General features: G+C 45.2%; 1 protein-coding gene across 6 annotated transcripts in view; it reads right to left on the bottom strand.

Annotated features, from left to right (window-relative positions):
* The window catches only part of LOC111153534 (transient receptor potential cation channel subfamily M member 3), a 486,919-nt gene that overhangs the window by 38,086 nt on the left and 423,051 nt on the right, over positions 1 to 25,782 (bottom strand). For all 6 annotated transcript variants that reach the window (XM_022512597.1, XM_022512596.1, XM_022512594.1 and 3 more), the window contains 3 exons: positions 20,548 to 20,676; positions 15,902 to 16,153; positions 10,350 to 10,524 (listed from right to left, as the gene is read on the bottom strand). In XM_022512597.1, coding sequence (XP_022368305.1) covers positions 10,350 to 10,524; positions 15,902 to 16,153; positions 20,548 to 20,676 — 556 coding nt within the window. The remainder of the gene's footprint in view (positions 1 to 10,349; positions 10,525 to 15,901; positions 16,154 to 20,547; positions 20,677 to 25,782) is intronic.

The following is a 25,782-nucleotide window of genomic DNA, read 5'->3' on the forward strand; positions in this document are numbered from 1 at the left end:
ATGGCTCTCAACCCCACCTGACATTCAATAGAAAGAGGCTGCTGACCCTTTGGCTCAGATTACAAACTCCTAAAAGACTAGAACAGTGTACATCTCCTGTTTCCTGGCAGGGCCTGCCTGGTAGAAGAGCAGGCCCAGAGCAGGGAGCTGAGAAACATGGTGGGAAAGATTCTAAGGCTGAGATAAACTTGCTTGCTTCCAGAATGACCTCCTTCATGGACTCCTGGGAACATAACTCCTGGAGTTACAGCATCAACTTCAAGTGTTAAAGAAGGACAAGGTGTAAATCAGTCTCTGTCATCTGTCATGAGAGAGAGAACCTTGTTGCCTTGTTACTACAGGTTATCAGATCAACTGTCTCCTTTATGTATAATCTGGGTGCCCACGGTCTCCTGCTCTGCACTGCAAGGAAGGGTCCTGAAGCCTCCAATGCACATGGGCTGTGCATCCTTCTTAGGAGGAATTCTTCCAGGAGCGACACCATGTAAAGGAGTCACGAGCAAGTGATTTGTTAAGGCTGTGCTCCACAAGAGAAACCAGACAGAAGAAAGTGGAGGAAACAGAGTAAGCAGTAGGAAAAAACCAAAAACAACAACAACAAAAAACCCCAAAAGAAACTAAGTCTAATTTCAGATGAAGTCCAAGCCTTAGCCTGATCCCACGGGGTACCTTTGGAGTATGAGTCGCACTTCACATTCAAGAAGCGACTGTGCAGTCCTGAAGACAGTAGCTTTTCCACTGAAGCCAAGAGTCAAGGGAACTGGGCTTCCATACCCTGTCTTCCTTTCTTGCCCAGGAGGTAGCATCAGAGTTCGGAAGCCCTGGAGGTACAGAAACTCTCAGGCACTTCCGGCTCTCTGGGCAGTGCAGAGGCGTCCGCAACTCAAGGTGAAGTTCATAGCGAAGAGCCCTTAGCATCAAAGCACACGGAAACTGGACGCTATAAACAAGACTTTGGTGAAGGGGATCTGGGTAAGGGGACTAAGAGTATTTGCTACATGCCAAGGCTTACCAGTGATTTGGGGTTATATGCCATTTTGAATCATCCACACCATTTCTACGATATGGGCCCTCCCATATATAGCAGACTCTTCTTCCTCTTTTCCCTCATACTTTTCATTTTTCTTCAGAAGAAAATTATTTTGGAGGGGGAACCCCCCCAAAAGCCACTTTTTGTTCAGGGTCTCCCTTGTTATAATTAAAAAGATAAAATGTTCAAAATTTGCTTTGAGACTATATCATTTCTCCTGTAATATCTCCAGGGGGCAATAAATCCCAGGATTTCTCTACCCACTCTGTAGAAGGGCATTTCTTTTATTTGACCCAAATCTACAACTTTCCTCCTTAAATGGAGCCTTGGCTCGAGTACACTGGGATTTGGGGGCCCATGTCAGACACGCTTTCTCTGCAGAGAGATTCATTTGGGGGCGTTCACAGACTCCACACCTGGTTGCTTTCATCTTTCAGAGCAAAGAGCCCTCACCTTCCTGATCTGTCCTCAAATTACAGCTTTTCATTCACTCCCTCGATAAGTCTGGCTGTTCTTCTCTGGCTCAATGCATCTAGGTCTTTCTTTCTTTTTTTTTTTTTTTTAAAGATTTTATTTATTTACTTGACAGACAGAGATCACAAGTAGGCAGAGAGGCAGGCAGAGAGATAGGAGGAAGCAGGCTCCCTGCTGAGCAGAGAGCCTGATACGGGGCTCGATCCCAGGACCCTGGGATCATGACCTGAGTCGAAGGCAGAGGCTTTAACCCACTGAGCCACCCAGGCGCCCCGCATCCAGGTCTTTCTTGAGAGACAGTGGCCAGCCCCATCCTCAGGGTCCCAAGCACACATATGCCACAGCTCCAGATCAAGTAGAGGTAGTCCGTTTTGTTTTTCTTTTAATGCTATTCTAGATGATGTCCAGCATCACTGGGTTGGGTTATACACCATGTAGGTGTCTCTAGTATTTAATCTATAGTGATTACCTTTCCCTCCATGTAATCAATTGCATCTGGCTGGACAACAGACTATTACTGGTTTTTTGTTTGTTTTTGTTTTTTTAATTTTTACATTTAAAAAAAAATTCTTTTAAAGTGATCTCTACGCCTAACATGGGGCTCGAACTCACAACCCCAGTATCAAGAGTTGTATGCTCTTCCTACCAAGCCAGCCAGGCGCCCTACACTATTATTGGATTTTAATGACTGCTTTCATCTTAAACACGCTCTTGGTCAACCTTTCTGCTACTTTTCTTCTGGCACACACATGAAGTCTTTCTGTCCTTCACTGTTGGCTTAGTATTCAGCATTGCCAGAGACTAGTGTTTTCTCTAAATCTTACAGAATCCCATTTTATTTTTGCATGTGCTAAAGAGGACAAATTCCACCAGAGTTTTAAAGAAAACCCTACTGATTTGCTTCTATGTGGAGGGACACATACTTTTTATATCTCTTGTCCCCAGCGATAAGTTAGCTCCCTATAGGTGACAAAATAGTCACAACAGCTAGATGGGAGGCTAACTCTTCTCTCCCGAGTAAACTTTTTGGGAAATGGTTTAGAGCTTTTTTGAGATAGTTTCAAAAATTTTAAATATATCCCATCTGCTGATGCTTTATTTTCCATGGGGTTATGTAGGACTGCTTGGAGTATTTGCGGTAGAGTAGAAAAAGCATGGGCTTTGGAGTCATGCAAACATACCATGTACCAGAGGTGATCTGTTATGGGCAGAGTTACAACAGAGGCTGAAATTGGCCAGGATGGGCCAAGCATGGCGTTTAACTATAGCCAAGGTATCAGCAAGTCTACAGTTAAAAGACAAATGGAATACTTCAGGTGATAACAAGAGCTCATTCTTGTGAAAGGTAATGAATGGTGATGCTTCTGTAGTACAACAGGTGACTGCTAATTTCAAAAGGGGAGCCTCCCCCAAGGCAGGAGAACTCTCCAAGCCACCTGGGGTGGTTCTTCTTTAGAATCTGGCTGTTCTGAGTCACTACAAAAGGTTTCCACTTCCACCCTTGGAGGGCATCAGAACCATCTGTCTTCATCACAATCTTGGAAACCTGAACAAAGGTTGCTCTAGACCGCCTATGAGACTGAGCTGCTCTTAGTCCAGTTTGGCCCCTTATACTACTAGGGCTCCAGACTTCAGCTGCCTCAAAACTCTAAATAATTATTCCCACCCTACTTCTCTTACCTATTGTCCTCTATCCCTACAGTGCAAGTTCCTCTGGTCAACTACGCTCCCCTAAGCTTCTGTCCTCATATCATGTTGGGCTTTCGTCCACTGAATTTTCCCGTCATTTCTCCCTTTCCTCCCTTTCCCCGGAACCTTCTGGAACATCCTTGTCATTGAACACATACTCCTCTGCTTTCTCATACTTCTACAAGCCCAGTCTCCATTTTCTAGCCTTAACTAAATCCCATTTTGCAGAAAGACACCCCTTCCCTATAACCTTCTCAAACGAAAATTGCACATTCTTGTACGTCCATCATTGCAGTTCCCCTAAGTGACATCTGCATTGTCTCTGATACTTTGCCTCTTCCCACCCATTGCTTTTCACTCTTGTACCAAAAGCCCTTTTTCCTCTGAGTTTCAAGTAATTCTGATCAAAGTCTTCCTGTCTACTCCTGTCATAGGAACACTTCAACAGCTGCTGTGACAAACACAGAAGAACCTATTTTCAAGATGCTTGACCTCAATTCAAGCATATCTGAGAATCCATTCTGGACCTTATCATTCTCCTAAATTGCTCTACCTCTGAACTATGAATATCAATTTACCACCTTCAACCACAACATCTTATCATCCCACCTCTCGGGAACCCTAGTTCTCAAAGCACTTGGTGCTCAGGCCAGGACTCTTGTCCCTTGATTGTTGCTTCTTCTTTCTAGGTACTTACCAACATTATAATTTGTTTCTCTTAATTTGCTTCTCCTCCCATCTTAGACCTCATAACGCACAACTTTAAACCCTTGTAAGCATCTTCAAAAAACCTCGGCCCCTTTCTTTATGCCATACTGACACAGTAACGCATCAATCTTGGATTAATCCAACTATTTATTTTTCTTGATCTGGGCTGTTGAGTCTTGACTGAGAAAACAGAAAACCCAACTCTGCAAACAGGTGGCCCTAAGCAATCCTTTGATGCGTGCTTGGTGACTTTCCTGAGTGGTGACAACAAAATAGTACTCTTTCTCTCAAAGCCCCACTTCATTGAACCTCCTCTTCCCCTTGCCACCTCACACAGACACAACACTGCTCTCTCTCTTCCGTGGTAAATGTCTTGCCTTGCTGCTCCTTAACTCTTAAATCACTGTAGTTTGTTTCTACATTCACTCCTGAAAGGAAGATTCTCTGCCAAAACTACCTGTGACTTTCTAAAGGTCTAGCTGAATGAACTTTTTCTGAAGATTCAGCTAAGTGTTGTCCTCTCTTGCTCTTGCTATTGTTGACTCCTCCATTCCACTGTTCCACTCTGGCCTTTTCTCTCTGCTTGTGCTCCCAGGCAAGCTCACCCACTTGCATGGCTTTAACTGGAATTATCGTCTTGATCCCAAGATCTGGATCTCCAGGTTGGCTCTTTCTGCATCCACATACAAAACATCCTTCTTCATGGTTTTCTTAGAATTCCCACGGGAACCTCAAACTCAATCCGACCCCAACTGAACAAATCCACCTCTCCCCATAGTTCTTCCTCATGGGTTCTCTATCTCACTAAATGACGTCATTCTTCTCACTGAGCCAGAAACCTCAGAGTGAACTTCCCCATCTTAAATCCTCATCATTTCCCCATTACCACCCTGTTTACCATCTGACGTCTGCCCAGGTCCTCCTGATTTGACTTTCTTAAACTCTCAGGTTGCCTGTCTTCTCCATCCCAACGGGTACTGTGGAGCTAGTGCACACTCACCTCCCATCTCTAGATTTCTGCTCGAGAGTTCTGACTACAACATGTCAGATCATGGTACTACCCTGAACATGGAGTATAAGGCTTGCAAGATCTATACTCCCATCTCTCACTTCAGACCCATCTGTCCTGCTTCCTGCCTCCTGCCTCTCACCCCACAGTCCGCCATATTAAACTACCCGCTGTGCCTGGAACTGTCCATGCTGAGTCTCAGTTTGGAATGCCATTCTTCTCCTTCACACGCCCCTACTCCCATCTGCCCAGCAAATAACTGCTTGTATTTCAGGTCTCAGCTCAACCTTCCCATTCTTTGCAAGGCTTCATCTGTTGTGCCCCCCGGCTCTCACCTTAGGACTACTACTGAACTGACTACTTTTCTTTGGGGGCTCCATCTCCACATATATATTGTCAATGTCAGTTTGCCTCTTTGGTACTGTAAACCTCCTTAAAGACAATATCTCTCTGGGATGCCTGGCTGGTTCAGTTGGTTAAGCCGCTGCCTTCGGCTCAGGTCATGATCCCAGGGTCCTGGGATCGAGTCCTGCATCAGGCTCCTTGCTCAGCAGGGAGCCTGCTTCTCTCTCTGCCTCTGCCTGCTTGTGTGCTCTCTCTCTCTCTGAAAAATAAATAAATAAAATCTTAAAAAAAAAAAACAAAACCACAGTATCTCTGTCATGTGCCTCTCTTTACCTCAGTGTCTGGGCTCCTGGTAGGATCAAAACAAACCTCCCCTGAATGAAGAATGAATGGATTAAAAATGGAGCCTGACCTGTGAGCTAAGGCTGAAGGAATATTGTGAGAGTGAAACAAACGCTGATCACTGCAGCATCCTGAATCATCACAAAGGCTTGTCTGCAGAGAGCTCTGCTGTTTGTAAACTCACCAAGTCTCAGTTTGCATTAGCAAACAAGTTGGGTGGGTATCCTTTAGAATATAAACTGACTTTCAGGGACAGAAAAAGGGGGGTGGTGCCTTCTGCTGGCTTCTGTCCTTAGCAATCTGCAAAAAAACAAAACCCAGTCTAACAATTCCCCCTTTCCCCAAAGTTGGCACTGGCCCAAGTTTTTCTTTTCCAAAATACTATCTTGGGTTGGGCAACACTCCCCACGCTATAGCTGTTAGGCATTAGTGTGCTCTGAATCCATTAGAGAAGGTCAGCCCTGAATACCAAATGGCTGCAGAGCCCTGAGTTTCCAGAACGGGAGTCTACGGATGGAAAGGCGTAATGAAGGCCATCTTCTCTGTCCATGCTGTTCTAAGCTTCGCCATAAGCAGGCATATTTTAGAGACTGGCCTTGAGCTATCTTAACTTCCACACATGAAACGAGGAGCGAATAATTTGAGACAGAAAAGTAATACAAGGCAATGTTTTAGCTTCACATGTACACGCAGGCTCCCTGTTTCCTCACAGAAACAGCGCTTCAAACCCAGTCAACATCACAGAGACACCAGAAGAGCAAGGTTTTTGTTTGTTTGCCTTTTAAACAACAAAACATTTGAAATAAATAAATAAATAAATAAAATGGAGCAACACCAAACTAAACCGCAACACAAATAAGCCCTCTTACTCCAGATTACCTATTAATTTTAGATGAAAAGCCCTAGGCAGTAAGAGAAAAAAAAAAAAATTGACCCATGCATTAAGTAGATTGGATAGTCAATTTGGGCCAAGGGGAACAGCCAAATAATATCAAGTGGTTATGGTAGGAAGTAAGTTTTGGACATTCTGCTTTCACGTTAGTACCCAAACTTGTAAAAATACTCAGAGCAGCAGAAAGAAGGACTAAATTTAGACCCTGATTTCATGCATTCAAGAGCATGATTCATTTCTCCCCTGTCCCGGTACAGCCTGGGAAATCTGTGTGTATGGCAGGCAACACAAGGATACCCTGTGAATAAAGGGAAGTCTCACTCATTCAGAGGCTTAAGGAAGCTAGAGACACCCCATCTTCTTGGCCAACAAAGGTGTATTTCTAGGTACCTCACCCACCATGGAACCACATTTCTCAACTGCCAAGAGGCCCTCTAATTTTAGCTTTGCCCTGGCCTTGACATGAATGTGCTGGAAATTTATTCTGTTGCTCCTTCTCTCTAAGTGGCTTTTTCCCCCTCAGGCTCCAGTGGGATCCTGACCAGCTCTCAGATGCCGTGCAACATGGGTCACCTTAATGAGACACTTAAAAGGATGTCATCATTTGGTAGCAATACATTTAGCAAGCTGGGGCCCGAGTCACTGAACGGTAGCCCATAGATTGGGTCGTAGAGAGCTGCTGTTATATATAACTTAAACATCAACCCAACGACAACAGCAAGGTCATTTCTCCTCAGTTCATGAGGCTGCTAGGCAAAACACCTGGCAGAGCGGGCCGTGACTGCCAGTTCCCAGTTTTATTACCCGCTGCTACCAATCACGATTTTGCACGCACACCAGCTCCCGGCACAAAGCATGTTTCAGCCTCACAGATCACTGAGATTCACGCCAGACTATAATTTGTGTTAATCTAATCTGGTTTAGAGGTGAAAGCCCCCTAAATTATTTGGTGATTTTACAGTGACTCCATTCTTTCTTTCTTCTTTTGCTTTCTGTCTTTAAGCACATTTGGAAAGTAACCTTAGAAGTCTCATTCTGGCTTTTTTTGGCCTTATTGAAAGTCTCTGGGTTTAAGAGAAATGACAAGAAAAAAAAAATGGGAGTGTATATAAAAAATCTGCCATCCAGTAACACTGCCTTCCAGAAGTGAGGGCGTTAGCGCCGTCCTCCCTTCTGAGGCGGAAGACAGATGTCAATAACCCACCCCTTGGGCCCCATTACTCATCCACATACAGTCCATCCCCAGCAGATTATTTCCCCAAACATGAAATGGCTTCAGCAACTTTGCGGTTCAAAACAAAAAGAGTTAGATACGGAGCACGTGCATCACGTTAGAAATGAGTCGCTCTGAGGAGGGGTGTGTGAATGAGCAGCATTGGCGAGGCCCCCGCAGGGCCACATCCACAGGATGGGACTGGCAGACCCTGCGCAGGGTCGCGGGTCCAGGCGGATATGAGATCCCGTCGGCCTGAACACATGCTTCACAAACCAGCCTGGACACGGCACAGAAAAGAGGCAAGACACCGTAGGGCAGCGTAAACGATCTGTACCTTTCTCAAATAGCTTGGTTCTTGGGTCTCCCGGGGCAATTCTGCATGGCTGGGTGGGGCGGTCACCCAATGGCCCTTAGGCTTGTCCAGTGCCATAACATGAAAATCAAATTATTTCCAAGACAGCAATGGGTGTTCAATGGCTTTGGCCAAATATAATGACAGATTTGGGGGCAGCCTCCTATACCCATTTGAGAAAGGACAAATAAATGCTCTTTAGCACTCCAAACAGCAAACTGGCTGATTTAGCTTAGAACAGTGGCTACCATTGCAGCCAATTTTGGAATGTCAGGAAGGAAGGTAACTGGGGGAAAGGTATCATGAAGCTTGCTTGTGTCCATCCAAGGCTGGGTCAGTTCTGCATTGAGATTTGGGGCAGAAATTTATTCTCACACACGTAGAGCACCACAGATCTAATGAACAATAAGGGATGTCTATTTTCACGCTTCACTCACACGAAACACCTCTCTTCCATCTCGGGGGGTTGGGGGTGGGGTTCCAGTTCTAAACTACAATCAGCCCTTCTTTTAAAATAACAATAAGAAGGCTTCTTATTCAGCCAGATGGTGGGGTCTGTTGCACTAGGTTGGGCTCATAGTACAACATCAATAAATGGCCACTTGTAGAGGGACAGACAGAATCCCATTTATAAAACACACCTACACTTCCTGTCTTCTCCCCTCCCAAAATGTTGCACTGTCCAAAACACCCGTGGGGGCTTAATCTCATTTTGCGGAAGAAAGGAAAACTTAAAAAGGCAAAATAATGTACATGGAAAGCAATTTCTTGGGGGAGATAAGACAATTCATCTCTGAGGAGAATGATTATAGATGGGCTTTTAAGCTGTTTTGCCTTTGGGGGCCATTTGAAAGGAGGATACCGAAAGGGTTTTCCCCAGGCCCTGGAAAGCTGTCTCTGTGAAGGCTGCACATTGCCAACCAAAGATCTTACAACCAGGAGGTGGAATTAAAATTATTCCTCAGTGAGGTTGGCCAAGTCTCCTGAAATGAATATTTGTTCCAATTAGGTGTTCCAAAAAGCCTTCTTGCCTCAGATGACTCATTTTAAGAAAGGTATTTGTTTAAAATCCATCGCAGGCAGGAAAACGACATACTAATGGGTCCTGGTGCCAGGGTTCACCTACTCCTCACAGGCCTGGAGGGCTCACCTCTCTGGTGCTTGCTCCTTCTTTACTCGGTGTCCGTCCTACCTGGGACTGGCTGAGGGCGGCGGGGCTATGCTGAAGGGGCTTTGCTCCTGCTCTACCTGGTTATGTAACCCCGATCCGTGTCACAGTCCAGGGCTCGGATGGCTGGCTTGTCAGCAAAAAACGTTTCAGAAATGTTAATTCGACAATGTTGGAGGGATGTTATTTCTAGAGCTAAATTCCTCAGGGAAAATGAGAACAAGTTGTTGGAGGGATTCAGTTCTTCCATACTACAAGGTACTTCCTTCCTGTTGCTTTTTTCCCAAATCATTTCCCAATGCCTGGTGTGCCCTGACATTTGGTCCAAATAAAATGGTGGAACACACTCCTACGATACACCTACCTCCAAACTCTGTATGAGAGGGTGTTTATTACAGAGAAACGGCACCTATTAGGGCATGAAACATTCGGGACCTGCTGGAGCTCACTCCTCACCCTGAATCATTTCAGGATATAGATACTGTTTTTTTTTTCCTGGCATTTACAGCAAGCAACTCAGTTTATAACCTAAGGCATTTTCCATACTTCCAGGCAATGAATACTAGCTTCTTTTGAGTCTCAAAAGTACATAATTTAAGACAGGGGGGAAAAGGAGCTGAAGAATAGTTTCCATTGCAAGGAAAACACCATGCAGATGTTTGCCCTCTTGAATTCTGATGGCAAAATAGAGAATTGTTTATTTGTTCTGAAGTCAAACCCAAAGAATTTAGTTTTTACAGGCTGGGGCCTAGGGTAGGGGTGGGAGTAATGACATAATATTTTAATAATATTGAAATATTCACCACATGGCCCTAGGATTTTGATTCCCCAAATATAATTTAGATCTTGTTATACAGTTTTTGATCAAATTTAGGATGTCAGATATCAATATGTGTCACAGAAAGGACATACCTGGAGAAACACCCGAGGACTACTTTGTGAAAATTGCGTATTCGCCTTCTGTAATTGTTAATTTTTTTTTTCTTTCTCCGAGATAGCAAGCTAGGAATCGGTCCTCTATCTTGAGCCATTTATTGAGAACAAACAAATGAACTCAGAAAAGACGTGACCCAATTGAAGTTCAATACCTGACTTTGGTGTATGAGAATCATAAACTTGCTTACGGTCTATCTGGTCCGCAAACACTTCCCCATAAATCATCCAGTAGGGCATGTAGAAGATGTTCTTGGCCAGTTTCCATGATGGCTCCTCATTGGGAAAGAGAATGGCTTGCCTGGCGACCCCAAAACTCATCAGTACCACCAGCATAATGATGACAAAGTACATCATGTCTATCATCTGGAAGAGAGAAATAAAAGAAAATCCATATAATTGAGTGTTCCTATGACACCAACAGTGATGGAAACCTGTGAAGGAGGTTCACTTTTAACACTATTGCTATGGAATATATAGACAGCTGTGTCCAAGTAAGAAAGAGAACACTTGGTCTATTGAAGCAATGTTCACAGAACTTATCAGTAAGTCAAAAATCATTTTTAGAAAAGCACACATAGCGTGGAATCCCCTCATCTTTCATTGTAGTCTGTGCCACCTATTTAAGATTAGGCATGGGAGTCACATGAAGCTCGGGTCTCTCTACGAATCCACTACTAACTTTGTCTCTGTTCCTGGGAAGGGGAAAGGTCCTCCTAAGGTCTCTTTCTTCTTAGCAAAAGTGAAACTGAAAGAATTGAAATATTTCAAGAACAACTGCAGTGCTGTAAATTCCCTAAGCTGGAAAGGCTAATGAAGATCTCAAATGCTCAAGAAAATAACCATTTGAGAACAAAGCTAGCACAACCCAAATATCCATCATTTACCTTCTTATTCTTGTGGTCCCACTTCATCACTTGGTATTCTACCACAAACCAGTCCCTCAGAGAACCATTCTTTCTGTACTTAATTCTATTGTAGCATGTCCTATCAGTTATGGAGGCTGTTTTTGTAGGCGACAGAATCAAGTTGCCTAATGGCTCATTTCTGTGTCTGCTGTTGAAATGTTGGATTTTCATCTTGACGTGTTTATAAAATTCTCTTGACTGAATTTGAGCACAATATCATCTCTTGTTCCTCTTGATTCCTTTCTTTTTTGCTTGTTTTCATGATACATATTATCTGGGATCTGTTTCTCATATGCCAAATTACTTTCCTTTTATCACCAAAAATAGATGGGGATATAATAACTATTATTTTGCCTGGCCAGAACCCATTGCCTCCTTCTTTTAGAAGCAGTTCCCACCCATTTTGGCCACAAAGATAGGTGTCTTTTCCAGGCTAAGTTAATCATGGTAGCTCACCCTCCGGCAACAGCGATAGGAGGTAGGCATGCGACATAAGATGGGCCAACCAGAATCCTATCTTTGGATTTTTTTCAACTGAAGCTGGGAGAGAGAAGCTCCCTTTCTTTTTCTGTAATGATACGAATTCAGAGTGGCTGAGGCTCCCACTAGTGAAACTGATCAGGAGTGAATGAAGCAGATATTCCAGACAGAGAGAGAGTTATGTCCTGACAGGGGTTGAGGGCCTGATTGAAGTAGCCCTTTAGGCCAGTTTCATTTTGCCCTTCTCTAAGTCAAAATAGCCCTCCTGGGCTTAAGCTAGTTGGAGACTGGCTTCTATTCCTCACATCAAACCACCTAATACAAAAGATGACCTTCTCTTGGATATCAAACTTCCTGAAGGGATACCCACCCACAAAGAAACACTAACAATAATTTTATCAATGATAATAAAGGCTGTAAATTTGCTTTAAAATTTTATTTTGAAAGAATATATTCCACAGCGCCTGTTAATAGAATTAAAACACTAGAGCCTTCCTGTTTGCCTCAGGACACTGGGGGCTCAATATATTTTAGGTCAATTAATCAACCATCAAGGCAACTTCCAAACCCAGCTCTCAAGTATCATTTAATTTTGAGACTCAGTAAGAATCTCTCAAAACTTGATGTTCATTCATATCTGTTCACTGTTTTTAAAAATATATGCGACTTAATTGGTTATTCCTTTCACAGCATAGCAGCCTCAGAATGCTCTTAAAAGTGAACAAGCCAGCTGTGTTGAAACAGTTTCATAGGAAACAGAGGCCTGTTGCTCATCTTCTATTTTGTAAAATTCTTTCACTCCTCATTTACAAAAAGTTCTATCAATGAAAAAACACTAATGGGGCCTTCAAGTTGTATATTTGGATTGATTAAAAGGTGGGTGGGAAGAGGAATGTATGTACTCATGAAATTTAGGAGCCAGTCTGACCCAAGAAAACAGCCAGTACACACAGCAACTGGTCTGATTTGATTTCCCAGGGCTGTTTTCATTCAGATTGAGTCTGCTATCTACCCACAGGGCCAAACAACCAAAGACAAAAACATTCTTCCTACCCAATGTCATAGATCTCAAAAACCTATACCACACAAATACTGAAATCTGGTAGAGTGCAGAAACAAAACATTATTAGTAAAAACGGGGGACCTCTGTTTTTAGAGCTGAACTGTCCAGCTGGTTCAACATGAGGAGAGCTGATTCTGTCTCACTCTTACAACTATTCGTTGGTTGCATTCTGTATAGGTGTTAGACCTCCCGAGTTTTCATCTTAACTGTTCTAGTAAGAACAGCTTAGGTGGTCACATGCAAGTTACTTAATCTTGGTTTTTCCCTTCATTTTCAAAATGGAAATAATAAAGACAATAGCAATGCATATGAATTTTGTAAGGATTAAATGTGATAACACGTGAAGCAATGTGGATAGACCCCCGTAAATGTTCATGTATTGTTATTATTAGCACCGGATGGCCAGGCTGTGACGTCAGACCCACCCAAGCTGGAATCCTGCCTTTGTTCTTTGCCTAGTTTCAGTTTATCTAGGTACCAAATGAAGATACTAAAAGCCATTCCATGGGGTTGTAGTGATGATGACGTCTGATACGGTGTTTGGCACAGAGTAAATGAGAGCTATCATTGTTGTTTTTTTTCTGCATTATATAAGTGAGCTTAGTACTAGGCTTAGAGAATTGCACTGAGAAGTGGACTATGAAGGAAAGAGGTCAGGATCCCCGTAAGTGATTCTGGATTTAAAGATCAGTTGGAATCCTACTTGATCAAGTATTGTGTCCAGGTATCTTAGCAGCTGTCTGTCTATCCCTTACCACAGGGCACAGTGAGTTACTTGGCTGTTTAGTACCGAATAGGGACTCTCTAATGTTGAGGGGCTTTCAGAATAATCACATCTGGGCATATTTTGTTATGCGTCGTACCTGGCAGTCCATCTGGCTCAATGAAAAATTCTATGGGCATTTTTTACCTCTCTTCTAGATGAGTGACTCAATTATTGAACTAAGTATCTTGGAAACTCCAGGAAAGAGAACAAAGCCACCAAATACACTCATTTTCTACTTATTCTTGACTGATAAGGGAAGTCATTCGTAAGTTGGAAGGTAGAGAAAATGCAGTACATCTCTCTTGCTCACTCCATAGTAAGGGTTCATTCAAGTCAAAACTGGGGATAATTATGCCATTATTAAAATGATAGACGGGGATTTTACAATGAGCTTTTGCTGTTTTAGTGTGACTTTAGATATTTCAAGTATTTCAGTACCACCCAACGTTTTTAAAGTAATATACTTAGCTGGTTTGAGACCTCAGATCTTATTTACTGAAACAAAACAAGGCAACCAATCAACCAGAAGAAACAAGCCATCAGATTATGTAATCGTCTACTGTGGTGGTTCTCAACAGAGAGCAAGTGTGTCCCCAGAGTACATATGGCAATGTTGTTGTTGTGTGTGTGTGTGTATACCTTCCCTACTGGCATTAGTGGGTAGAAGCCAGTGATGTTGTTAAACACCCTAAGATGAACAGGATGGCGCCCATGACAACAAATTATCTAATCTGAAATATCAGTAGGGCCCAGGCTGAGAAAACTGGGCCTAATTTTGTAGCTGTTATAATTTTCACTCTCATTGGGTCCATTTGAAAATATATTTGAGAGTCTCAGGGAAGCTTGTCCTCTCTGTCCAGGAATTCATACGCCTGTGTATTTTTTATATATAAATTGGGTGGAGGGTCCACCAATCCTTTCTTCTAAATCTCTCCTGAAGACTCTAAGTTGAGAGTTTCTGCTTTTAGACATCCAAATCTTTACCACAATCCCAAATTCATTACTAAAACACAGAGAAGATTATATAACGGGCTGTGCAACGGAGTAGGATATACATATTTTATCTAGTCAAAAATCCCAGTTGAACTGGGATTTGGTTTTGGGTAAATAAATCAGGCTTGTTGAATTCCAATTTTCCTCTCCAGAATGGGCTTGGTGATATATCCCCTAAGCAATACTGGTGTTATAGATTGCAAGCTTTTGTACAAAAGGGTTAAGAATAGAGCAGACTAACCACGCTCACCAATCCCCTATCCCTCCTCCCCCTTTTTATTAGACTTTAACATAAAGTGAACATAAATATAAGAGATGTCATTTATCAACTACCTACTATGGGCCAGACCCTATTAGCTATTTAGTATGTTCTTTCTAATCATCACAACCCTTACAAGATATGACCTTGCCTTTATTATAATTACTTTGAATGAATAAACTAAAGTCTTAAAGAGGTTAAATAAATTGCTCCAGGTCTCACAACCTCTTCCTTTTGGATTCAAATTCTCCTCTTTGCATGTGTTTGCCAGTGCTTCTGTAGGAAGAGACTTGGTTATTTAAGATTCATTTCAGTAGACTTATATACACACATACACACTAATAATGATAACAAATATTGATTTGCTGACCTAAGGTCAGCAGCAATGATGTATATAGTAAAACTTGACTGAGAATTATAAAGGACATCTATTGACTGAGGGTTGGTTTTCAACAGCTACAAGTAGAAGTGGAATGGAGGTTATCAGCACAGAGGATTTTCAGTAAGAGCTGTTTACCACGGTAGGAGGGAGGTATCTGGCTCTTCCACGAATGCCCTGTAAAGGTGAAGTAAGGGACACTTACTCAAATTCAGTCTAACTTAACTCAGCTAAAATAGATTATATTTTCTTCCCTTTGCATAAGGAAAGGCATTTTTCAAGCACTTCATTAAGAAGAAGAAGAAGAAGAAGAAGAAAAAGAAGAAGAAAAAGAAGCAGCAGGAGATGGAGGAGGAGGAGGAGGAGGAGGAGGAGGAGGAGGAAGAGGAGAAGAAATGTTACAAATTGAAAAATCTGTTAAAAATTTGGAGTGGACACCCACTCCTCCTCCAAGATCCAGCTAAAATGTAACCTCCATGGGAAGCCTTCCCTGACCTACATTGTCTTTTCTATGCTCCTTTATACTTTATAGGCCTATCACAGCATTCTCATACTGTATGGTAATTACTTCTCTTTCTCTCATCTTTGATCTCGGGGAATGAGCTCCTTTATATACCCAACTCCTACTCCAGTGCTTAGCACAAAATAGATGATCTGTGATTGTTTTTCAGTAAGTAAATGGGTGAGTGATGATTAATTTTCCAGTGATGGATATACATGTAGTCAAACTCCTAAACACTCACAGGGAATGAAAAAAAAAAAAAAACAACACCCCCAGGGCCATTTCAGACTATCACGGCAGGCCCAAATGAATTATTTTCCTCTTCCTGTTATTGCCTCTGCAATAACTCCTCCTCTGCAAATGTACAACACGGAATCAGAGGATCCTGCTTACCATTTTTCCAATCATCATTACATAGGGGCCCAAATACTTGTTCACGCCGAAGATGTCTAGTAGACGGATGTACCAGTAAATGATGTTCACACAATAGATGACTCTCCCATCACTCCTGAAGGGCTGGTCTTGGAGACGAAGGATCATTCCGACAGAGAACAAAAGGATGGCTATCAGGTCTGTGACGTTCCAGTATTCCTGCAACCACACCTTCACTTTCTGCAGCAACTTCCCTGGCTCCGACATTAGAATCTAAAAGACAGGAAAGAGAACAGGCTTAGGTCTGATTTCAGTCTATGTTTTTGGTCCAGTTGGAAAATGCTTGGACTGTTAGTTGACATCCGTAGCTTGTTTTGTTTACCTGGGTCTACTTGGATATGTGCAAACTAAACTTAGGCCATGCAGAGACAAACATTCTGGAGGCAAATATAAGCAAGAAGTTTTCTCCTTTGGGTTGCCTTACAACCCTAAGACATGCATGTGGGTTTTACTATAAAATTACTGATTCCTAATAAACTGTAAATCTGTTGAAATTCTGCTCCATCTTGGTGCCACCATATTGAGTTCCTCAGATCCCCAGGGAGGACTCCTTCAGTCTTCTCTCCACATCCAGAGAATTGCATCAATATCACCTCTATTTCTAAAAACGATCTGATCCAACCACTTCTCACCACTACCCACTGCTGCCACTCTATTCTAAGTCCTATCACGTCAACCAGATGATTGCAACAGCCTTCTAACCAGTATCTCTGCCACCAGGGATGCCCACCCTTCCTCAGTCCATTCTCTGAGTAGCACACAGAATGATCTTTAAAAACTGAAGCCATGATCTGGGCGGCGATTACACAGTTGTACGGGTAGACAGAAAGCCATCAAGCTGGACCCTTACGAGTTGTTCATTTTCTTCAATAACAACAACAACAACAACAAACTAAAGCAAATTGTGATAAGTGAATATTTAAATCGCTCGATGGCTTCCAATACAGAGAAAGATCCAAACTCCTTCCCTTGGCCTCATGTCACATCCCACCCTATTCTTGCCGTTCTCACCTGCAGACACAGTGGTGTGCTCTCCAGCATAGCAAGTTCATTCTATGCTCAGGATATTTGCACTTGTTCCTTCTCTTGGGCATTTTCTTCTTCCAGATTTTTCTCCTCAAGGTCTCTGCTCTAATTTCCCCTTCTTAGGACTACTTCTTTGACTACCCTACCTGCAGGGGCCTCCCCATCCCCAAGTCAGTCAGTAACCTATTACCCTTATGTTTCACTATCCTAGCTTCTGTATGCATGTAAATATGTTGTATGTGTCTGTCTACCTATCAACCCGGCTGGACTGTAAACTCTGAAGGCAGACCCTTTGTTCCCCAGGGCCTGTGACATAACAGATTCTCAGTAAATGTTTGTTGACTGACCACTACATGGACACGTCCTCACAGCAATTCTCCGCTCCCTCCTACATCATTGGCAGCTGGGGTGGGGGGAGGGGACTCTGAGGGACCTTAAATCTAGAGGGGCTCTTCTGCTGCCACACACAGGCTCTATGAAAGGCACAGTTGGATAGTGGGAGTTGCTACCCCACCCACAGCACAAACTGCCAGCGGATGCGGGGAGCCAGGAAGGCCGGCCTAGTGAGGTTGGAGAGCTGGGCTACCTCCATGAATCCTGGGGGTTTACCCGGAGACTTCCGTCCCTTGCCGCCGTCATCACCAGCCCCGCTTTCCCAGCTCCGGACCTCCTCTCGAAGGAGAGGAAAGCAAAGACAGGGGCAGGTCGAATCTGCAGCTATTTATGGGAACCCTGTGTCCCCTTTAATGGCTTACCTTGGCCTGAAATATTAAGGGAGGGAGGTCTTGGGACGAGGGGTTGGAGTGCCGCGCGAATACCTGCGCCAGCGCGTAGCCTCCTGCGTCCTGCTCTGCCGGGCGCCATTCCTAACCCTAGCCCCAGGCCTTCTCCGACCGGAGCCCGTCATCAGCATCACCTGCGCGGCGGGCGAAAGCGCAGACGGCTGCGCCCTGCGCCTGGAGCTTCTGCGTCGGCGCGCCTGCTGCGGGGCTCGAGAGTTGACATTTCTGACCCGGGTCAAGCCGGTGACAACAGGTCGAGAACCACTGTCCTACCCATCGGGGATCCCCGCACCTGCCGCCGTCCTGGTGGCTTCTCACCCGGCTTCGCCTCCATGAGGAGAAACTCCGCGTGTGTGGGCGGAGTGGGGGTGGGGTGGGGACGGGAATTGACTTGGGAGTTCTCTAACCCTGGGTCCACACCTTCCTTCAACTAACTGGTCAGCACAGGGGCTGACAGCTTCATGTTTTAAACGGCAGCGATCTTTTTGTGGATCTCAACGTAAACAAAAAAGGGCAGGGCTGAGGGGCTGCCGGGAAGCTGAAGCGCGAAGGCCCCAGAAACTAAAGCTTCTCCGACGGGCTCTGAGGGGGCGTGGCGGCGGAGGGGGCGTGGCCGCGGGTCGCGGTCCCTCGGTGCCCTCGCGGGGTTGCGGGGAGGAGGGTCCGGGCGGGAGGATGTCCGCCAGGGCGCGCTGTAAACAGTTCCGGCCCCTTGAGGGATCCCCGCGGCCGGTGTTGGTGACTGCGCGCAGAAGTATGTGGTGCTGGGAATGGGAGGGCCGCCTGTGAAGCCACAAAGCCCCGCTTGTATGTTGGGAGGCCGGGAAGTCTGCAGACTTTCCCACGTTTCCAGGATCTGGCGTGCCCGCCCGCTGCGGGAGATGAGGAGGCGGGACCTGTGGGGGTCCTCCGCCTCGGGGCGCTCGGGCATCCTCGCTGGGATGGGTCCCGGGGCGCCGGGCGGGGGCGGCTGCCTCGCCAGGCAGAGGAGAAAAAGGCGGGACCGGGCAGGAAGGTGGTCAGCGCCTCCCTGTGCGCTGCCTCCTCCGAAGCCGGGCTCTTGGGCTGACCCCCTGCTGACCCGAGGCTGCAGAGCCCGGCCCTGTGCATTGGTACATGCAGCCTCAGGAGAAATGGATATCCAGGCCGGGAGGTTCCTGGAAGCCCGCCTGCTTGGCAGCCTCTTCCAGAACAGTCCGTGGAGTACAGACTGCTCCCTGTCTTCTTCCAGTCTGGTCCCTGGAGGGATTCCAGTCTCCCTGCCCAAGTCTTTCCCTTTTCTGCTCATCATGGGGAAGGAATATGCATCAGGGCGTTAAATCACGGGAGGGGAGCTGGCTCTTAGCAGCAGCAGAGCCCTGACCAGTGAGTAGCAGCCCTCGGTTCTCAGAGAGCTGCACAAAGACCGCAGCAAATTTATTACAGTTATTCAGTTCACAGATGGGAGGTCCGCGGCCCTGGTCAGGAAGTAGAAGGCATTGTGAAGACCACCAACTAGAACAGAGCCAGGCAAGGCATCCATTAAAAAAAAAAAAATCCAGCTCATGAAAGGGACTAGTACACACCTCCAAACTCTCAGGATGGGGGCATGCCGATTAGAATTTAAGTATCCCCAAAGCAGTTTAAAAGCCAAAAGAAGGGCTCTAAATATATTGAAGAGATTTTTTTTTTAATGATACCCATATGATGGCATCTAGTAGATACTGTGTCCCTATTTTTCTGGAAGAGAACATTCGAGAGCTGTAACCTAAGATACTGAGCTTTTAACCTGTCTTGGTAACGAAGGCAAGGATGAATTTATGAATTTGTAAGAATCCTTTTTATTTCTGTGGAGCCTGATACATCTTCCCACTCACTATAGTATAATGAGTAGGATTGTTCCGGAGCTCCTGAGGGTGCAGTGGACTTGACGGAGAGTAATTCTTCCAGATGAGGCCTTGCCTGCTGACTCCAGGGGGAAATGCAGAAGAATCCTCACACAGGGCAAGCCCGCCTTCCCAGCCTAGGGAATGGGAGTTCGTGGGGCACGTTTAGCAGGGTTGCAGAGCCCTCTGGTGGACGGTTGCCTGAGCACATTCATTTTAGCAGCTCACATTCTGATGGCCCCGGGGGCTGGCTTTGACTTCAAGCAAGACCTGTGGGTGTGGGGTTATTATGCTGGTTCCTTTTGCAAGATGGGGATTGGGGAGCGGGGGAAGAGGGAGACCCACATCCTCAACCTGAAGGGCAAGAAGTCTCTTCATTTCACCTCCGTGATGCCTAGAGCTGGTGGAAAGGCTGGTGCCGAGCAAGTGCATAATAAATGTGGAGAAGGAATAAACCAGAGGATGAATTAATGAACGAAAGTATAGTTCCCCCTCCCACAGCTGCTGAAACGCATTTGAAGAATCATAGGTATTGGATGACAGTGTCCAAAGAGACCCAGAGTAAAAGGTTGCAGCGGGAGTTAAAAGTGGAAAAATGTAACAATTTGAGAAGTCCTGTTTATAGAGTCGAGGAAAGAGAGGCATCGACGGTATCAGAGACAGGGGGAGGGTTTCTTGGGGCAAAAGCTCTGTGGGCAGAAGCTAGAACATACCCTGAGCATGCGCAGAGTGGCAACTGATAAACACACACTGTGATGCCTCCCCAGGTCAAGGCCTCCTCAAGGCCATGTCCATTATTTCTACGGCAGCATTAGAGAATACAGTTTCTGGCTTCATTTGGCTCCCCGGCAGCCACCCCCCCACCCCGCTTCCACCCACCAAGTGTAACTAACCACCGTTTTTCTCCCGTGTTCTCGTTTCTGAAAGCGGTTACCTCTCTCATCTTTTCTATTCCCAGGGTGAATATGTAGGAAATGACGATCCATTCCTGTGTGGAAGGCCAGCGCTCCATCTTCACCAACACGATGTAGTTGAAGAGCATCAGATACCCGATGTACGCCAGCTGCAAGGAAGCACAATGAAGAGGGCGCCTGGGTTCCGAAGACCCGGGAGCCCCGCCCTTGGGACGGAAGGAGCTCGCCCCGCAGGACAGAACAAGGTCAGCGAGCAGGACGCAGCATTCACGATGGAATTAATCTGAAAGCTTTCAACTGTCCAAAGAATTAAAAAATAAAAAAATAAAGATGGTAATATCTGAAATCATGTGATGCGCTGTCTTCCTTTTGACCCTTGCGCGTGTGTCTGGGTCCCAGTACTCTGCTTACACCTCTGTGTCCTGAAGCATCATTTTGTTTTGCAATTACCCAGTTTCTTGTGTCTTTCTGGCTAAAAAGCAAACCGCTTCTCTCAGGGCTATTCTCGTTCCTGCCTGAGTCTCAGGTTCTTGAACGAGGGCAACACAGTGGATTTGAGCCTAACGGATGCCAGGTAGATTAAATGTCTGTAGGAAGGAAAGGAAGACACATACTATACTGTACTTGTAAACCAGTCAAACCTACGTAAAAATAGACTGGACTTGATCTCCAAGTCTCACTTGAATTATTTTCCGAGTTCATGTCTTCTTCTTTCCTTTTTTTTTTTTTTTTTTCCCTCCTACTTTAATGCGCTTGGCTTGGCGGGACCCTGGGGAGGGATTTATCTGTTTTCCGTTGTACCACCTCCCCACCCAACCCAAGCTGGGGTCTTCCTCCCTGGTTTCTGCTTCTTCAAAAGAAAACAAGAGAAGAGAAAGCGATTTAGAGAAAGGAACAGGTCTGTGTATCCTACTGCAGCTTGGAGGGGGTATAATCCTCACGAGGCTTGAATCCTGTTTGAATCCCAATAGGACTGGCTGAAGGGCTAGGTGTCTGAGGAAAACTCAGGGCTCAGGTTTGGTGACTGTCCCTGGAGCATTCAGTTACGTCTCAATGAGTGGGTGGAGTGGAGGAGGGCTGGTGAGGTTCTCGCACAGGGGGGCGAGGAACCTCTGGAGAAAAAGGCCCCCTTAGGGAAATGGCGTGTGAGCTCAGCCTTGTCTAGGTGACATTGCGAGCTAACGTGCTTGCTGATTTTGGGGGCTTTGAGGCTGTGCGTGGGAACTGAGAGTGACTTCATTCCTATGGGCACTCTTCAGAGCCCACATAGCAAAGAATAGGACACAGTGTGGGCAAAAAGGTTGAGGCCTTAGAGGTACAGGGTGACTTTGGAGCCCTGGAGGCAGCTTAGTAGGTGGAGAAAGGCTCCGCCTGGCTGGGAGACCGAAGGGGAGCCAGCAGCCCTGCAAAGCTGGAGAAATACAGCATTCTCCGCTAATGGGGCCACTCCCTCTCCCTTTCTCTCCTTTTTCAATAAAATGAATACACAGATTCTTAATATGAGTCAAAGGCATTTTTAAAGACCCAATGACTTTGGTGCGCTTGCAGACACGACCCTCTAATTCCTCACCTCCGGCGAGGTGAACAGATGTCAGAGCTCTGCAGATTGGGTGCGGAAGCCATGGGGAGGCCCGAGGGCAAGGAGGGCTCGTTCTCCACCTGATGGACACACTCTTGTACACCTGCCCCTTCTGGGCCTGTCATTCTATTCCACACCTCAGGTCCCACCCCTCCCCTTGGGGATTCTCAGCACCCTCTGCCCACCTCATCTGAGAAGTGTCCTCTCCTTGAAAGCACACAGGATGCTGTTTAAAATGTAACTTGGCTCATGGGGTTCCTGTTTACCATTATACACTGGCATCCGCTCTGGTCCCCGTGAGTATTTCTCAAGACACAGTGGACTTCGACAGCTAAACTCTAAAACATATGCTGAGCCCCCTCCTGGCCTGAAATCCTTTCTGGTTGCTTCTTTTTGTTTGTTGGAGCCCATTCCATTGCTTCAGGACAAACCAGTCTCCTTAACTGCCCTGGTGGTTATCGCCCAATTCACTGCAACACATTCCAAAGCATTATCTTCTCCTGGCACATGGAGGCCCAGTGACACACACACCATTCTCCCGAACCTTAGCGTTTTATCATTTCACTCCTCCAACCTGCCTCTATATTTGCTAGACCAAATACAGGTCTAGCATATTCATTGGGTGGAAGGAATGTAGACACCCCGGTCAGTGAAACTTGGATTTAAATCCTAGCTCGGGTCCTTCCAAGCTGTATCATTTTGGGTAAATCATGTCACCTGCCTGGGCCTCATCCTGACCTGAGATGATGGCTACTGACCTTACAGAGCTTTGGGAAGGACTGGGTTGGGGGGGGGGGGGGGGAAATGCATGTCTCTTTCCTGACAGTAGAGGCCCCATGAATGGTGGCTACGGTTATTATTTGCCTCTTTTTTCAAGAAAGTTCTATTTCTCTTGTCTCCTCTTGCCTCACTCCTTGCTTCCTTTGGATCCTGTTAACTAGCCATACCTCTCCTTTTCTAAATTGCCCCTGTTAACATTCATGCTTCTTCCATGATCAGCCTGTTCCTTAAATCCCAGTTACTCTATGGTGTTTTTCTTTCCATAATCAGGCTACAATATAACATTTTGGGACAACTCTCAAAATATGGACTTCCAAAAATACGGGTTTAAATGTGTTTAAATGGCACGACGGAGGACTGGCTCCTGTCTGGGAAGCAACCTATCTTAGAACTCACCAACATTTGTGAGCCTTGCCGCAGATTAACTTAACATGACATGCTTTCATGTTGTGTGTGTGTGCGTGCATGTGTAGACACATCCACACACGTATTTTGTAAGCTTTCATAGGCTCTGTGTAGAATGTCAAAGCTTTGAATAGAAACATAACCTTATGACTCTTATTGAAGTCAACGGGAATCCTGTAAGGGTTTTATGTTATTGGCTTCTATATTCTTTGTATCAATTTTCCATTGACAAGATGCACAACTCCTGAACTATGTGATACAAGCACCAAAGCCCGCAGTAGGTCGGGTGGGTCCGGATTTTCCTACTGCTGCTGGAGAGTGGAGGGGACACGTGGCACTGAAATGGAGGAAGGAGTCTGTCGATGCTGGAGGAGCCTGGAGCATGTCCCTTGTGCTCTGTCTTGGGTCCTCTTTCATAGCTTGAACTGGCATTCTCTCCAGCTGGGCAGCTGAAATGGCTTTCATTACAAACCAGGTCTGGAAGCCAGCTGGATCCCTGCCTCCTTTCTTCTTGGAACAGAAGAGGACCCAACCTGCTCCTCCAGAAGCTTGCTAAGATATTAGAAGTGAGGTTATGCGGAAGCGAGGTGTGTCCTATCTTTGAGAAACTTGGGAGCGTAGAAGGGGATATTTTTTGAAATCAGAGTGGGAAATACTCTTACAGAAAAGAACATAACTGAAAGCCATGGGGACATTTGATCTAAAGCTGAATTTTCCTCTTAAGCGTCTCTGGGGATTTCAAAACCGGGCACTCCTCATCTCCAGGTACTTCCTTGAGGCCTGGGCTTTGCAAATACATAAATATGGGTTTCTGAACGTCGTCGTGTAAATACAACCAAACAGGACTGGGGCATCTAGTCTATAGTCAGCTGTGTGGGAGGGAGCTAGACACAGAGGCTCCCCTTCTCAGAGGCAGCTTCACGACCTGCCAACTAATGAGACAAGGAAAGCAGTGTGTCCCAAGCTTCCAGAACCACAGAACTCACGTGGGAAGCTTGTTAAACCTACAGCCTCCTCATCTCCTCCTTGGAGATTTGATTTAACGGGTCTGTGATGGGAACAGGATTTGCATGTCTAACAAGATTCTTTATCATCACAGAAGTTTGGGGAAATACTGGGCTAAAACCTGGGCCTCTGCCTAGAGCCGTGGTTCTTAACCCTGGCTGCCCGTTACAACTACCTGGGAGCTGCAAAATACCCGGATGCTTGGGCTGTGCCCCAGACCAATGATGTCAGAATCGCTGAGAATAGAATCCAGGTGCCCTTAAAAAAATAGATGAAGATAGAGATTAAATGGAACCCAGGTATTGTTTTTTCTTTTTAAAGTACTCCAGGTGGTTCCAATGTGTAGCCAAGGCTGAAAACCACTGTCCAGGGCATTGGTGACATAAAAGCATCCTTGGCTAAGAAACCACAGCTGAATAAATGGGGGCCAAGGGAATCAAAGAAATAAAGTTAATACTAAACAAAGATTAAGGGAAAAAGAGAAGTTTTGGAAGGATAAGAGAAGGGAGTCCTGTATTTGTAAAGGTAATAGATAATTCTCGATAGTATGGCTCCTTCTGGTTCCTTTATGCTCTAGATCAGGAAGTCTACAGCAAACTTCTTCTGTAAAGGATGAGAAAGTTTATTTTTGAAGCTTTGCAGGCCTGACAACCTTCATGGCAAGTAATTGACTCAATGGTTGTAGCACAAAGCAGCCAGATTATAGGTAAACAAATGAATTTGGTTGTGTTCCAAGAAAACTTTATTTTATGGACACTGAAGTGTGAATTTCATATAATTTTCATGTGTCATAAAGTGTTCTTCCTTCGATTTTATTTTCCATTCTTTAAAAATGTGAAAACCATTCTTAGCTTGCAGTCCACAATGATGCGCCTGGATTTGGGACTGGATTCAGCCTGTGGGAATGTAGCTTGCCAAGCCCTGTTCTAGGTGGAGACAACTGAGGGAGCCTGGTATGAGAGGAAAGACGGGAATGGGTGTAAAATGCAGGAAAACCATTATCTTGATAAAACCGTTCGTTTAGGGAAAGTCTATGTAAAGCACTCCTAACAGGGCTGCATAGTAGGTGTTCAAAGACGGATATTAACATTATTGAGTGGATGGATGAATAAAAAACCCTCTCGCTGTGCACTGTGACTAGCCTCAGAATAAAAACAGTTACATTCCTATTGTGCTTCCGCGTTCCAAGCACTGTTCTAAGTGCTTTACATATTTTAACACATTTAATCTTTCCTAAATCCTACAAAGTAGGTACTATTATTATCCCTATCTTAAGGAATTTTTACTTCACTAAAAAAATCTGATAATTATATTTTGATGATAACCTCTTCCAAGATCTTAGTTGAAAGCAGTCATTTCCAACCTGACCCGTGGCAACGTCAGCCCATAAGGCGGGGAGGGAGGACATGGGGCAATGTCCGGAGACCTCGTGGTCACCCCGCTCCGGGGTTAGAGAACGCTGCTGGCATCTAGTGGACAGAGGCCA

The sequence above is a fragment of the Enhydra lutris genome, unplaced genomic scaffold, assembly GCF_002288905.1.
Source record: "Enhydra lutris kenyoni isolate GAN:26980312 unplaced genomic scaffold, ASM228890v2 scaffoldscaffold33, whole genome shotgun sequence".
Classification (NCBI taxonomy): Eukaryota; Metazoa; Chordata; class Mammalia; order Carnivora; family Mustelidae; genus Enhydra; species Enhydra lutris.